General features: G+C 30.1%; 3 protein-coding genes across 5 annotated transcripts; all 3 read left to right on the top strand.

Moving 5' to 3' along the window:
* The first annotated feature begins 79 nt into the window (after positions 1-79).
* On the top strand, positions 80-7105 carry LOC124498011 (endothelin-converting enzyme homolog). Its single transcript, XM_075734088.1, is given in 15 exon segments — positions 80-475; positions 730-1534; positions 1612-1952; positions 2012-2205; positions 3126-3224; positions 3345-3787; positions 4207-4291; positions 4293-4430; positions 4513-4611; positions 4749-4826; positions 4908-5011; positions 5079-5137; positions 5229-5308; positions 5918-6094; positions 6208-7105. Coding segments are annotated over 14 exon segments (2346 nt in total). The 5' UTR covers positions 80-475; positions 730-1424; the 3' UTR covers positions 6547-7105.
* A 606-nt stretch (positions 7106-7711) lies between these two features.
* On the top strand, positions 7712-12242 carry LOC124498012 (aromatic-L-amino-acid decarboxylase). 2 transcript variants are annotated; one of them, XM_075734090.1, is made up of 9 exons: positions 7712-7727; positions 8306-8409; positions 8476-8830; positions 8928-10267; positions 10324-10791; positions 10890-11048; positions 11114-11212; positions 11282-11383; positions 11449-12242. In XM_075734090.1, the coding sequence occupies exons 4-9, from the start codon at positions 9545-9547 to the stop codon at positions 12055-12057; spliced, it is 2160 nt and encodes a 719-aa protein (XP_075590205.1). In that variant the 5' UTR covers positions 7712-7727; positions 8306-8409; positions 8476-8830; positions 8928-9544; the 3' UTR covers positions 12058-12242. The 2 variants fall into 2 exon arrangements, with proteins under 2 accessions (XP_075590205.1, XP_075590204.1); XM_075734089.1 differs by lacking the exon at positions 7712-7727 and having other exon boundaries at positions 8232-8409.
* Positions 12243-12357: 115 nt separating this feature from the next.
* Positions 12358-14871, top strand: LOC124498014 (tRNA pseudouridine synthase-like 1). 2 transcript variants are annotated; one of them, XM_075734095.1, is made up of 7 exons: positions 12358-12657; positions 12870-12899; positions 12972-13017; positions 13092-13288; positions 13412-13627; positions 13724-14205; positions 14275-14871. In XM_075734095.1, exons 1-7 carry the CDS (start codon positions 12584-12586, stop codon positions 14370-14372), a joined length of 1143 nt encoding a protein of 380 aa, XP_075590210.1. In that variant the 5' UTR covers positions 12358-12583; the 3' UTR covers positions 14373-14871. The 2 variants fall into 2 exon arrangements, with proteins under 2 accessions (XP_075590210.1, XP_075590209.1); XM_075734094.1 differs by having other exon boundaries at positions 12870-13017.
* Positions 14872-15534: the final 663 nt, after the last annotated feature.

Below are 15534 nucleotides of genomic sequence, written 5' to 3'. Positions count from 1 at the left end.
TCATCTCTTTTTAATGGTTTTCTTTTTTTTTGTTCTCTTTTCTTTTTTTTTCTCAACATTTTTATATATTCATTGATTCATTCTGATTGAAGAAAAAGACAAACATTTATACTCATTTTCTTTTTCTTTTTTATATTGGAACAAACAACAATCTAGTTTCATCAGTACATCGACAATAACAACAATAAGCAGAAGCTTACAATTTATCGACCTAAATATTTGCAAATGTTTGAAATTTTTAGTTGGTCGTCGTCTTTGACCATCATCATCATCATCATCACAACATTATTGTATTTGATGGACAAACATTGATTGATCGATTGATGAAATTCACGTGATAATAATAATAACCGGAAAAAAAACGAGAATGTAATAATCATACAATGGTCATCATTTAAACTTGATTTATTTTTCAAATTTTTTTTTGATCCAGAAACACCCTCATCATCATCATCATCATCATAACAAACAATCGGTAAGTGATGAATGATGAATGAACAGACAGAAATTTTTTTTTTCGTTTCTCTTTTCATTTTCTCTCTTTCCATTTCCACCCGTTATCTCTTTACACACACACACACACACTCTCTCTCTCTAAATATATTTCACCTTTCTTGACCAATTCATTTTTGTCTTTGTTTTGGCATTTTTTTTGCATTTTATCATCATTATTGTCGTTGTTTGATTTTGGATCGATTTATAAAACACTTTCTCTCTTTTATTTTATAGGAGTTACTGTTATCTTTCTCTCTCTCCTCTGTTTGTGTGTGGATTTTTTTTCATTTTCCATTTCCACTTCTTTTTTTTCTTTTCAACAACAAGGTAGATATAATTTCAACATTTCACTGTTGTGTTTTATTTATATGATGAAAATCACATTTTATATTCATTTCAACTAAAAAGAAAAAGAAGCAAGTAATAAAATGATGGTGAAAGAAGCGAAAGAAAAATAGAAGAAAGAAAAAAAAACTTGTTGAAAAAAAAAGTTCTCATCAACAACAACAAGTGTGTATACTGTGTGTGTGTGTGTGTTTCTGGAACTTATTGATCTTCAAAATGAAATGAAAAAAAAAATTCAAAATCGTTGTCGGATGTACAAAACACACATCATCATCATCATCATCAAATCTTTAAGATCAAAATTAAAGTTTTCAATTTTAATTTTGGTGGTGGCTCCCTTTTTTCTCTCTCTCTCTCCTTTTTTTTCTTGTTTAATAATAATTGTAAGTGAGATATTAATCTTGATCTTCAAAAAGAAAAAAAAACAAAACGAAAAAAAAATTGAATCAAAATAATCAGTTCATTCCCCGGTCATCATCATCATCATTTTGAATTTGAAAGTGAACAACAAGTGATTTATTTTCAACTCTGTTATTATTATTTTTTTTTGGTGTTAGTGTTGTGGTCTATAGTATGATTTTTCGATGATAAATGAAAAAATGAACAATATAATTCATACAAATATTGATTCAGAAAGTGGTGGCAGTGCTTCATCAGTTGGAAAAAATAGTTTTACCAGTGAAGATAAATTAAAGTATGTGTTTCTCTCTCTGTGTGTGTGTGATTTCTATTTATTAATTTTTTTTTTGTTTGTGTGATGGTGGGGTGTAGATCAAGTGAATTTCGTTGCCGTATCACATTCGTACGTAGTCATCTATGGTCATGGATATTGATATTATTATGTCTAATATTCATATTAATATCATTATTGATTGGATTCCTAATACTGACCATGCGTAGCCAACATAATCATTCTAGTCTTTGTCTTAGTGTTGATTGTATAACGGCATCAGCGGAAATGTTGACCAGTATGAATTCAGAAATTGATCCTTGTGTTGATTTCTATGAATATGCTTGTGGTGGTTGGATACGTTCGAATTCAATGTCCGATGATGAATCACGTGCCGATACATATTCGGTTATTCGTAATCAAATGTCGGAAAAATTAAAACGTATGTGTGTTTTAAATGTTTTTTATTATTTCATTTAAATTATTTTTTTTCTATTAAAGTTTTACTAGAAGAACCGATTACAACAGCCGATAGTGAAGCAATACGTAAAGTGAAAAATTTCTACATATCATGTGTGGATTTAAAACTAATTGAACGTCGTGGTGAACGACCATTATTGGATCTATTGGATAATGAATTTGGTGGTTGGTCATTAATTGGTCGTGAAACGGAAAAATTATCATCAATGGATTGGGTATGGAAATTTTTTTCATCATATATTTGTTTGTTTGCCATTGCAAAATATTCATAGTGAACTAGATCGATTTGACATGCTATAGAGAGAGAAAAATAAGAGATAATCATCATCATCTTCGTCATCCTTAACCATCAAACATTGCTCAATTGAACAATTTAGAAGCAAAAAAAGAAAAAAAAATCGAAATTCATCATTTTTATTTATGAATGAAAAAAAGTGGTCAATTACACACACACACACACGAGATGGACAGGTCAAGCACCGATGTATCTTCAAAAAGAAAATTTTTATTTCGTTTGTTTGTTTGTTTAGATTCAAACAAAAATCGATTGAACAACAACAACAACAACTACAAAAACGATTGAAAACCGTTTTGGTTTTCCATTCGGAAATGATAAAGGTTCCAGAATGAAAAAAATGAACAACATAAATTCATTCATTCTTTTTTTTTCGTTTTGATGATTTCTCTTTTCTTCTTCAACCATTCAATATCGATGATCGGTTAGTTGGTTGGTTAGTTTTTTTTCTTATGATTGAAATGATTTTCAAAAAAAAAAAAGAAAATTACCCCGATCATCATCATCATCATCATCATCATTATAATGATGAATGAATGAATATTTTGGATGTACAATCATCATCAAATCGAGCTATTATGATTATCATCATCATCATCGTCATCAATAACAACAAGAAGCACATTGCTCGTTTTTTTTTGTGTGTGTGTGACAAAATTGGTGATCCATTCATCTATCTAGATATTCAATAGGTGCAATTGATGAATTATTGTTGTTGTGTTTTTGGCTATAAATAGGATGCTTTCATCTCTCTATTTAATCTTTCTGTTTGTTGTTGTTATTGATTTTGAATGACAAAAAATGCCATTTTCATCATTTTTCTCTTTCTATCACTTTTAGGTTACAATGATGGGTACATTACGACAATATAATAACGAAATAATCATTGGACATAATGTTGGACCACATGATGCTAATTCATCACTTCATTCCATCAAGGTATATTATATTTATATTATTGTTGTGATGACATTCATTGAATGTGAATGTCATCATCATTTTATATATTTTGAAAAACGGTTATTGTAACAATCTCTTTCTCTCTTATTCTATATTTAGATTTATCCTGGTGGTCTAGGAATGTCAAGTAGTGATTTTTACCTAAATAAATCGAGTAAAAATTATCAATCATATCGACAATTAATGGTTAAAACAGTTAATCTTTTGATGCAACCATCATCATCATCATCATCATCATTATCACAACATCAGCATCAGCATCAATCAAATGAAACGATTCAACGTATCAATACAGATATTGATGATATTTTAGAATTTGAAACACGTTTAGCAAATATATCTTCAATGTTTGAAAAAACTGGCGGTGCCGCCTATCAACGTATGCAAGTGAATAAATTGGCTAAACTAGTACCGAGGATTAATTGGCAAAAATATTTTGAATTAACCATACCACAACCATTGAATGATACTGAATCTATCGGTATATTTGGATTTGATTATTTTCTCGATGTTCAGGATATAACACAAACAGTTCCGGAACGGTAAGTCATTTTAAACCGCAAACAATTGTTGAAAACGATATGTTACGATATATGAAAAAAAAATTTGTTTGTCGGAAAACAACAACAACCACAGCCAAAAAAAAAATCACATAAAAGTGTGACTTTTTGATTGCTAGAAACACTTGAATTTTTTTTTCTTTTTTTGCAAAATAAGGAAGTCTTTTGTATGCATTTACTTGTCACTTGTCATCATCATTGATGATGATGATAATGATGATGGCCATTTTTTCTAGTTTATGTTTTTCTCATTCTTTCTTTACAATTGTCCAATACAACAACAATTGATAATTTCTCTCCTGTTATTTTTTTCCCTTTTTATTCAATCAATCAATCAATCAAATGTCAATTTCCGATTTCAATTGAATTGCTATTGCTTTTTTTTCCATCAAATCCTAAAGAATCATCAAAAATTATCTACTATGGCGTTTTGTTATGAATCGTATTAAAAATTTGGATCAACGTTTCGAGAATATATTGGAAGACTTATTATCGTGATCAATATGGTACGAAATCGATACCGGCACGATGGAAAAAATGTATTGAATTTGTTAATGGAAATCTTGGTACAGCAGTCAGTGCATTATATGTGCGAAAATATTTTGATCTTGAAAGTAAACAAAAGGTAAGTGCTCTGAACATACATGTTATGTTTTCACTATGTGTATTTAACAATTGTCTTTTTTCTTCATTTGATTGCAAAATAGGCCGAAGGAATGATTAAGAATATTAAAAAAGAATTTATGCTCATATTGGATGAAGTTGAATGGATGGATGATGAAACACGCAATGATGCTAAAAAGAAGGTGTGTCTGTGTTCAGTGCACTAAAGATCAGTGTCTTATCTTAATTCGGATATAATTTATCTTTCATTTCGTCTAAATATCCGCCTTTTTTCAACTCATATTTATTCATATTTTATTTTTTTTTTTTTTTGAAACAGGCCGAAATGATGGAAGAACATATTGGATTTCCCGATTATATACTTGATCCGGTTTTATTGGATAAAGATTTTGAACATGTAAGTTTTTTTTCGAATGAATGTTTGGTGTCATTTTTTTCACTTTTTTTTTGTTGGCAACTATGTGTCTATTTATTTTAGTTGGAATTTGAAAACACAACCTATTTTGAAAATGTTGTTGGATATCTACGTAATTCGACGACAAAATCACAGGCAAAATTATCATCTGTTGATGATCGTACCAAGTAAGCGATTGATGGATCATTCTGAAATGATTGATTTTGATAATTTTTTTTTCTCTTTGAATCATAGATGGACTGTTATGCCAAGCGTTGTAAATGCTCAATATCATCGATTTCGTAATTTGATGAGTAAGTTTTTTTTAATGGAGATATAATCACTTTTTTTTGTATTAATTACGATTCATTGATTGATAAACGCCCATTTTTAATATATTTTAAGGTTTTCCGGCAGCCATTTTGCAATCACCATTTTTCAATAAAAATTATCCACCTGCATTGAATTATGGAGCTATTGGTTCGGTAAGTTTGACAAAACTGAAAAAAAAATCTCTGTCCATTTATTAATGATTTTTTTGTAGTCGTATATTCGGTCGTGTGTGACAAATTTTTGTTTTGTTTAGTTTTTTTTCGTTGTTTTGTTTGTGGCGCAATTTCTATTTTCAATCCTTTTTTCTCGCTATGTTTTTATGCATATTTCATAAAAACAAACGGACGAAAATTTCAAATTTTTTTTTCTCCAATTTTCAATGTCAACAAAGCGCAATAGTTTTGTCGATATCGTAGTATTTTGATAATGATATGATAATCTCATGTTTTATCCATGAACTCTATTTGCGTGTGGCGGTTTCATGCTATGTTTCAAAGAGAAAAAAAAACAAAATAGAAATCGATTGTAAATTGAAATCCTTTGACCTAGTATTTATATATATTATTATTATTGGTCAGAACTGGATTTTCAACAAACTTGATCTTGACATTAATTTACACACAGACACCATAGGCACGTTTATTGAATGGCAATTATCAATCGAATAGACAAATTTTCAATTGAAAATCCATTTTTTTTTCGTTTTTGTTGTTGTTGTTGATTTATTTATTGATTTTTTTTCTCATCATTATCAACAACAGGTCATTGGACATGAATTAACACATGGTTTCGATTCGAATGGCCGACATCATGATCAATTTGGTAATCAAAGACTTTGGTGGCATCCAAATACTGTTGATAGATTTATAAAGAAATCATCATGTATGATTATGCAATATAATAATTATACAGTTAAAATTCATGGTGAAACATTGAATGTATGTTGTTTTCGTCTTTTTGCACAAATGTTGTTATCATTAATCTTTTGATTTTTTTTTCTTTAATTATTGAATCCGATTTGATAATGATGATGATGATGATGATGTAATAGGCAAATGGATTGCTAACACTTGGTGAGAATATTGCCGACAATGGTGGTGTTAAACAATCATATCGTGCATTTCGACGATCTCTATTACAGCGACCAAATGAATTTTATTTACCCGGTTTAAATATGACACATGATCAGCTTTTTTTCTTGAAATTTGCACAAAGCTGGTGCCAAATAATGACCGATGAAGGTATGGTTGAAGCATTGAAAACATGGCGTCATTCATTGGGTAAATTTCGTGTGATTGGTACATTGAGTAATTTTGCCGAATTTTCAAAAGCATATGAATGTCAACCGGGTACACCAATGAATCCACGTGAAAAATGTAGTGTTTGGTAAAATCAATCAATCAATCAATGATGATTATTATTGTGCAATTTTATGATATTCAATCAACGAAATTTCATATCTATTCATCATTCATTTCACATCAAATTATAAATCGATCAAAGAAAAAGAGATACTAAAAAAAAAAAATGAATGCAATACGATCCGAATCAATGGATCAATAATTTTTTTTCCTTTTATTTTAATTGGTTTTTTTTACTCACACACACATAGACACAATTCATTCAAAATGTAATTCACATCTATCTACTAATCTTATCACTCATTTGATCTATCTATTTATGATTGTGATGATGATGATGATGACGATGACATTTCTTCATCTTTTTCGACACTATTTTTGGTCCGGTATGTTTTTTTCTTCACGCTGTATGTAAGTTTCTTTTTTTTCTCTCTGTCTCTTTCGACGCTAATTCCAATTATTATCATCGGTTGATTGGTTTTCATATTTTTTTTTTGTCGCAATATATGATTTCGGTTGGTTTTTTTTTTCTTTCAATGTTTGTAAATATATATTATATTTAATTATTATATAACATAACATCTCTTTTCATTATGTTTTTTTATTTGCTTATTTTAATTAGCATGATATAATGATTATTACAATAATAATAATAATAATGATTTGATTGATTTTTTTCAAAATCAAAATCAATAAAAAAAATCGATCCGATTAAATTAATTTTTTTTTAGTAACGAATATCGTCAACAGATGGCATCGATGTCTTTTTTTTGAATTTGAATTTTTTTTTCTGATCCATCAATATTCATTCACACAGTGTTTGTGTGTGTGTGTGTGTTTTATTCTCGTTCCAAGATAATCGAAAAAAAAAATTTTTTTTTTTCATTCCGATTATCAAAGATCGACGGAAATATTTTCTATTGTCGTGAATGTTTTCTTTCTCTCTCTCTCTAACTCTTGATCTCATTCTTATTATTATAAAAGTTTTTTTTTATTTAGTTCTCATTGAACTGGAATTGGAATTGGAAAAAAATAAAGAAACGAGAGAAAGAATATAATAATAATGAAGAATAAGAATTTCCAACAATTCCAATTTTAATACAATACAGTGTTTGCTGGTGGCTGAAATAAATATATTCTCGTTTTATTCCTTATTGTGTGTGTGTGTGTGAAATACGGGAAAAAACACCCTTGTTCGTTCTGGTGGTTGGTTGGTTGATTTTTTTTCTACTATGGAATTTTTTTTTTCTCACACAATGACAATCATCATCATCATCATCATCATCCATATATAATACTCACTTGTACGCAAAAAATATCCGAGTGTTTTGGATAAGAAAATGTACGACATCGACAAAGAAGAAGAAGATGGACGAGAATTAATTTAATATATAAATACCGACAATGAATGAATGAAAACAACAACAAAGATGATGAAAATAGAGAAAAAAAAACTAGACTAGATAATAGATCCAATACAATGTGAGAATATATTTTTTTTTTGTTTGTAATGATAATAGAATTTATGAATGAAAGTGGGGAATATAGGGGGCGTTGTTAATAAATGGAATGTCATATCGATGATGATGATGATGATGATGATGATCAGTGTCGAATCAATTATCTCTCTCTCTCTCTTTCTTTGGAATTTTTTTTTTCGTCGAACATAAATTGAGTTGGTGTTTGTTGTTCAAATGGGGGGAGGAGTGATTGGAATAATTTTTGTGCCTGTTGTTCTTGTTGTTGGTGTTGTGTTGTTAAATTCTTTTTCCCCTTGGTTTTTTTTAGATTTCAAATTTCAATCATATATTCCACTTGTGTTCGAACACATAATATTAACCCCTCTATATTGAATCATGTGATAAAAAAAAATGTCATCATCATCCATAATGGTAGTAGTATATGGTTATTCATCATCATCATTTCAATTGACATTCATTTTTTTCATTTTAATTTAGTTATATGGAGTAAAAAAGGAAGTGGTGGTGGTGGATAACCAGCAAATAAAGAATCAACAACAATGTGATGATGATGATGATGATAATGTTTTTGGATGACAAAGTTAGGTGGATATAGTGTGTGTGTGTGTGTTTATGTTCAAGATTTTAATATAGCTACGATGTAATATTATTGGATGGATGGTAAATCAAACAACAATAACAACAAAAAACAAATTGATTCGATTCGATTCGATTCGAGAAAAAAACACATCCGGATCATCATCAAAAAGCTGAACCACTCATATCGAGACGTTAATTTTTTTTTCTTGTGATCTAAAAAAAAGCTGAACCGTTGTGTTAGTGTTTGTTTGTAGTATGTATTTATTTGGAAAATGTTTTAATTGAAAAAAATTCAATGATGATGATAATATTTTTTTTTTTTTTGCTCACGATTTTCAACAACAAAACAGGACAATCGAGTGGTCAATTATTGATCATCAATTCTATTAAAATCATCACCAGCCAAAAGATTTTTTTGTTGTTGTATTTCCTGATTTTATTTTCTTCGACAACCACCATCAATTGAAATATTGAATACGTGCTCAAAATTCGAACGTTTTCATTTTCCGTCCATCATTGTGAAGAACAAGAAGAAGAAAAAAAAATCATTGGATCACCCTGTCTATTAGAATAATCGATAGAAATACAAACCAGTGCAAAAAAAAGACGATCGAACAACAACAACAACAATAAAAAAACATCAGACAAACTGTGGCATTTCGATTGGCTATGTTATTTACGCCTATTAGGCGAATGTCGTTCATTTTTGAACGGTACATCTACGACGACGGTAGTTGCCACCGCCAACAACAACAACGACAACGACAACAAAACCGTCGACTCCGACGAAGAAAACGACGAAGATATTATCAATCGACAACAACAACAGAATCAATCACAGAAAATCATAACCATCATCGAAGACGAAAACGAAAATAATTTTATTAACAATAATTGGAAAAGAATCAATAAAACGAAATCATCATCATCATCATCATCATCGCCACCACCACCAACATCACAATCGATGATGATGAATTTAAATCATGCTGAAAAATTTAAATGCCTTTTCAATGATTTACAAGAAAATTTTAAAAATTTCACAACACAATTGCATAGTCCATTATCGTCGAATCAAACAACATCGATCAATAATGATTGCTTGAATAATAATAATAATAATGATGATGATGATGGCGATGATGATTGTGATCCACCATTTCTTGATCATCATCGTACCACCATAATTAATGGTAGGCAAAAAATTAAATGTAAACAACAACAACCATCAACACCGCCTGGTACCTGTATGAATACGGAAGAATTTCGACGTCGTGGTAAGGAAATGGTCGATTATATTGCTGATTATATGGAAACGATTCATAAACGTCGTGTAACACCAAATGTTGAACCTGGTTATCTAAAGGATTTCCTACCAGAATCGGCACCAATTCAAGGAGAAACATGGGATCATATTATGGATGATTTTGAAAAACTTATTATGCCCGGTGTTACACATTGGCAACATCCACGTTTTCATGCATATTTTCCAGCTGGTAATTCTTATCCATCCATTTTGGCCGATATGATTTCCGATGGTATTGGCTGTGTAGGATTTTCGTGGGCTGCAAGTCCAGCCTGTACGGAATTGGAAATCATTATGTTAGATTGGGTTGGAAAAATGATTGGTCTACCGGAACAATTTCTTTGTTTCAGTGATCATTCAAGTCGTGGTGGTGGTGTTATACAGGTATGTTAAATTATTTTTAATTTTTGTTTCTCTTAATTAACCCAAATATTTCAAAGGGTTCAGCAAGTGATTGTGTACTCGTATCATTATTGGCAGCAAGATGTGCTGCAATTAAAAAATTACGTGCAAAAGATGGTATTGGCACTAATAATAATGATGATCCAGTAATAGATGATGGTGCATTACTATCAAAATTAGTTGGTTATTGTTCAAAAGAAGCACATTCTTGTGTGGAAAAAGCAGCAATGATTGCATTGGTCAAATTACGTATATTGGATACTGATGAAAATTTTTCATTACGTGGCCATGCATTACAAGAAGCCATTGAAGAAGATAAACGTAACGGGCTGATACCATTTTTTGTTTCCGCTACACTTGGTACAACTTCATGTTGTTCATTTGATGCATTATATGAAATTGGACCACTTTGTAGCCGTGAAAATCTTTGGTTACATGTTGATGCAGCATATGCTGGTAATGCATTTATTTGTCCAGAATTTCAATATCTTATGAAAGGAATTGAGGTAATGTTGAACAAAAATCTTAGTGTTTGAAATTGAAATTTTTTTTAACACTTTTATTTCTTTCTCTTGTTTTTTTTCCATCATTCAAATTCATTAAGCATGCATCATCATTCAACATGAATCCAAACAAATGGATGTTGGTCAATTTTGATTGTTCATTATTATGGGTTCGTGATCGTTTTAAATTGACACAAGCATTGGTGGTGGATCCATTATATTTACAGCATAGTTTTTCTGAACGTGCTATCGATTATCGAGTAAGTGTCATTTTTGTTTGTTTATGAAACACATTTTAATCAATCACTGAATCACTCAATCAAAGCATTGGGGTATACCGTTATCACGACGATTTCGTTCATTAAAACTTTGGTTTGTTATACGTAATTATGGTATCGAAGGCCTGCAACGTTATATTCGCGAGGTAAGTGTTTTCATTGTTTTTGTTTTTTGTTTTTAATTTTAATGATTTTGTTTTGTTGTTGAAATTTAGCATGTTCGATTGGCTAAACGATTCGAACGTCTAGTACGACAGGATGATCGATTCGAAGTTGTTAATCAGGTTAAACTTGGTCTTGTTTGTTTTCGTTTAAAGGTGTTGTTGATCAAGTGTCTGTTTTATTTTTTTGTTTTAAAACTTTTTGTTTTTGTTTTTTTTAGAGTTCAGATGTAACGAATCAAAAATTTCTATCTACTGTTAATGCATCGGGTAAACTGCATATGGTACCAGCATCATTAAATGGAAAATATGTAACCCGATTTTGTGTTTGTGCACAAAATGCAACCGATTCGGATATTGATCATGCTTACACTGTGATTTCACAATTTGCAACCGATCTATTTGAAATAATTGAAATGGAAGATAAGAAAAAGCAACCATTATCAACAACAATGACAACGACTACGACGACGACTACGGCAACAAACGATATAGATGAAGAAACAGTTCCAATAACAGTAAAAACCGATGATAATATTGCAACAACAAATATTGAAGATAATGAAGCTGTTGATGAAGTATTCATGTTGGATCGTAAACGACAGATGAGCTTAAGATATAAACGTAGTTTTTTCGTACGAATGGTATCGGATCCAAAACTTTATAATCCAAAAATTGTAAAAGCATTAAATAATACAAATTCATCATCACAATCTTCATTGGATGCTACTACTGCTACTAATCCAATTGCCAATAATATTACTAATGATAATAAACGACATACAAGTGAATCAAATGAACCACCACCACCACCATCATCATCATCATGATCATCATCGAAAAATTTTAATTCAAATTGATTTGTTTTTCCCCACAACAATTATCTAAAATAAGATTTTAGCATCAATTAATCTGTTTGTTTGTTTGTTTGTATTTGATATTTTAATTAATTAATAATTAATAATTACAAGAGAGATAATAATAAAAATGGAAATGATTTTGATTATTTAGAAAATTAACACGATTGTGTTCCATTCATAGATGACATGATATGATTCTAAATGATTCTTGATGAATATGATCTCTAATTAATAATAATCAATATAACCGCGGTAATTCATAATCCTGGACCAATATAATATACAAGAACGAAAAATGACAACTTTGCTGCATGACATCAGAAAATTAGTTGAATTGCTGATGATGGCGATGATGATGATGATGATCAGCTGATTGATCGACCACCACACATGGTAAATTTTGTTTTACAATTTTTTTTCAAAAGTGTTTCTTTTCATTTATTTATTTATTTTTTTTCGTTGTTTACTTTTCAACCAGCAACAAAAAAAAAAGAAAATGTCAAATATTGGAAAATTATTATGTACATGTAGATATTTCCTTAAAATTGCGTATATTGGAACCAGATACAAGTATGTTTGTGTGTGTGTGTGTGTGTAATCGACACGAATCGACAAGATGACAAAAAAAAAGTTAAATATTGACACACAAACACCGAGCATCATTCGAATTTCCAATTGGAAATTGGAATTTTTTTGTTTTTGTTTTTGTTTTTAATTTTTCAACATTTGATTCCATGTTCTCTTTTTTTAAATTTTTTTTTCTGATGAATACAAACACACAGAGGTGTACAACGACAAACTCGACGTAACATGAAAGCAGCCATCATCGATGATTATAATGATGGCGATTTATTCGGTGGTGGTGGTGGTGGTGGAATTTTGAACAAACAAAATGATGATGAAGATGGTACCATTCAAGCGGCCATTGAAGTAAATTGTATTCTTGAAAAAAATTTTAAAAAAAGAAACTTTGAATGTTTGTTTTTTTCTCATCATACACATAGAATTCATTGAATCGTGCATTATGTCCAGTTTATGGTGCTCGTTTGGCCCTCAGTTCACGTACCGATTCTGGTGTTCATGCATTAATGAATACGGCAAATGTTGATCTAACACATCCATTACCAGTTACAATTTATCGTCCATCATTCATTGTGGCCGCCACAAATCGTCTACTTTCCTATGCTGGTCACGATATAACGTATGTATTTATTTATCAAAAAAAAAAAAAAATGGATTGATTTGTGAACCAAAGAAAAAAAAATTGAACTTTAATCAAGAAAAAAAAAAAAAAATTTTTTTTTCTTATTTTCAAACTCTATAGAATATTGGATGCACGTCTAGTTTCATCACATTTTCATAGCCGTATTAATGCCAAATATCGTTCGTATAAATATCGGTTTGCTTCGATTATTTTGCCCAACACAGATGATAACCATAATAATCATTATAAACCGGCACAACAACAACAAATCCAATATAATCAATTTCGTTCAATATTGCCAATAACATTAGTGAATCGATGCCACATTATAGCTGGGTAACTACTATTGGTTTTGATTTTGATTTTTGGATTTCATTGTCGAAAATGAAATTAATTTTAGTTTTTCATTCTTTTTTTTTTACTTTCTTTCAGACCATTAAATTTAGAAGCAATGAATGAATCGTGCAAGTTACTTTGTGGTTATCATAATTTTTGTAACTTTACAACACTTTCAAGTGATAATCGTGAAAAAGATCCACGAAAGACTATTGAAAAATTTTATTTGCAAAAACTTTCGATTTCTGATACATTCGATAATGTTGTTGTTATTGGTGGAAATTCCAATATTGAATTTTATGAATTTTTCATACAAGCCAATTCTTTTCTCTATAATCAAATTCGTCGTATGGTTGCCGCCATTATTGATGTTGGTCTTGGCCATATTACCATCGAAGAATTACGATCAATGATACCGGAAAATGATGATGATGATGATGATATTGATTCGAATGGAAAAGAAATTATGATAATGCAACGACAAAGATGGCCATTATCGCGTAACATTCAGAAACGATTATCCACCATGGTACCGGCATGTGGTCTTTATCTAGTAGATGTTGGTTACGATGAACAGGGTAAATTTTTATTAAATTTTAGATGGATGGTAATTTTATTTTATTCTTTTTTGTCTGTTTTTTTCACAGATTTTAAACTTGATGAAAATTTTAATGAATACTCACCAAAAACTGTTTATTATAATGAAAATTCATTCGATTGCGATGATACCAGTGATCTCGAATAATTATCGTCAATGTTGATGACATGTGAAAAAAAAATCAGGACAATTATGTTTGGGTTGAGATTTTTTGTTTTCATTCGGTTTGGTCCATTTTCGCTGACTCATCATCATCATCATCATCATCATTGAAATGATTTTCGGACAAATTCTCAAATGGCCATAATTACTCTACTTCAATCAGTCCAGTCCAGTTCATCATTATGACTCAAGATTTTCTTCTGTTCCACTTACCCAATGGGTTGGTGGGTGTTCATCAAAAAAATTTGGAAAACTAAAAGTTTCTGGTTCTTATCTCTTGGTCGTCGTCGTCGTCGTCATTGTTGTTGTTGTTATTATGATTGTATATATTGTAAATTAATTATCATTACAAATAAAAAAAAAACATAAAATCTGTTTCACAAACAAAACTAAAAAAAAAATTCTTCATGTTTTGTACCGGATGTTTTCATCATCCAAGAAAACAAAACAACAACAATGTTTTCCACCGAAAAAAAAATAAAAAGTCATTTACGTTGTCTAGGTCATTAAAAAATTATTTAAGAATCTAAATTTGAAAAAAATAAGATAAATTCGATGAAAGAATCTCAAAAAAAAACTTGGACATTAATGATAATGATGATGATGGTGATAATGAGCCTGTCATTTATGAACGGTCAAATCGAACGATAAACCATCATCATCATCATCATTATCCAGATGATGATAATTATCATTTGATGATTATATCCGGTTTTATTTTGTGATTTTCATTTGAATTTCAATTTAAATTTATATTTTTTGTTTTGTTTTTCATAAGAAAATAATTAAAATTTTCAATGAATCACGCACGATGATTTCAGCAGTCGCTTTGTTTTCAATTAACTTTCTTTTTTTGCGGTCAAATTCATTACCATTCAACATTCATTTTATTATCTTGGGGTACACCATAGTGTATTCGATAAGACTATGGCAAAAGACAAAAATGAGGAAAATGAATCATTTTGTACGACGACGACGATGACTACGATCGAAATATCCGAATACAAAAACCAACAAAATGTGATGAAGACTGTAAAATGGGCAATAAAGACATCATCATCATCATCATCATCATCATTGGCCAAATAGGATGCCCACATATAATCGGATTTAAACTACAACAACAACAACAACAAAAAAGACCAGA

Source organism: Dermatophagoides farinae, chromosome 9 (assembly GCF_024713945.1).
Source record: "Dermatophagoides farinae isolate YC_2012a chromosome 9, ASM2471394v1, whole genome shotgun sequence".
In the NCBI taxonomy this organism is placed as follows: Eukaryota; Metazoa; Arthropoda; class Arachnida; order Sarcoptiformes; family Pyroglyphidae; genus Dermatophagoides; species Dermatophagoides farinae.
Note: the sequence above shows the minus strand (reverse complement) of the source record. Positions and strands in the feature narration are given on the sequence as shown.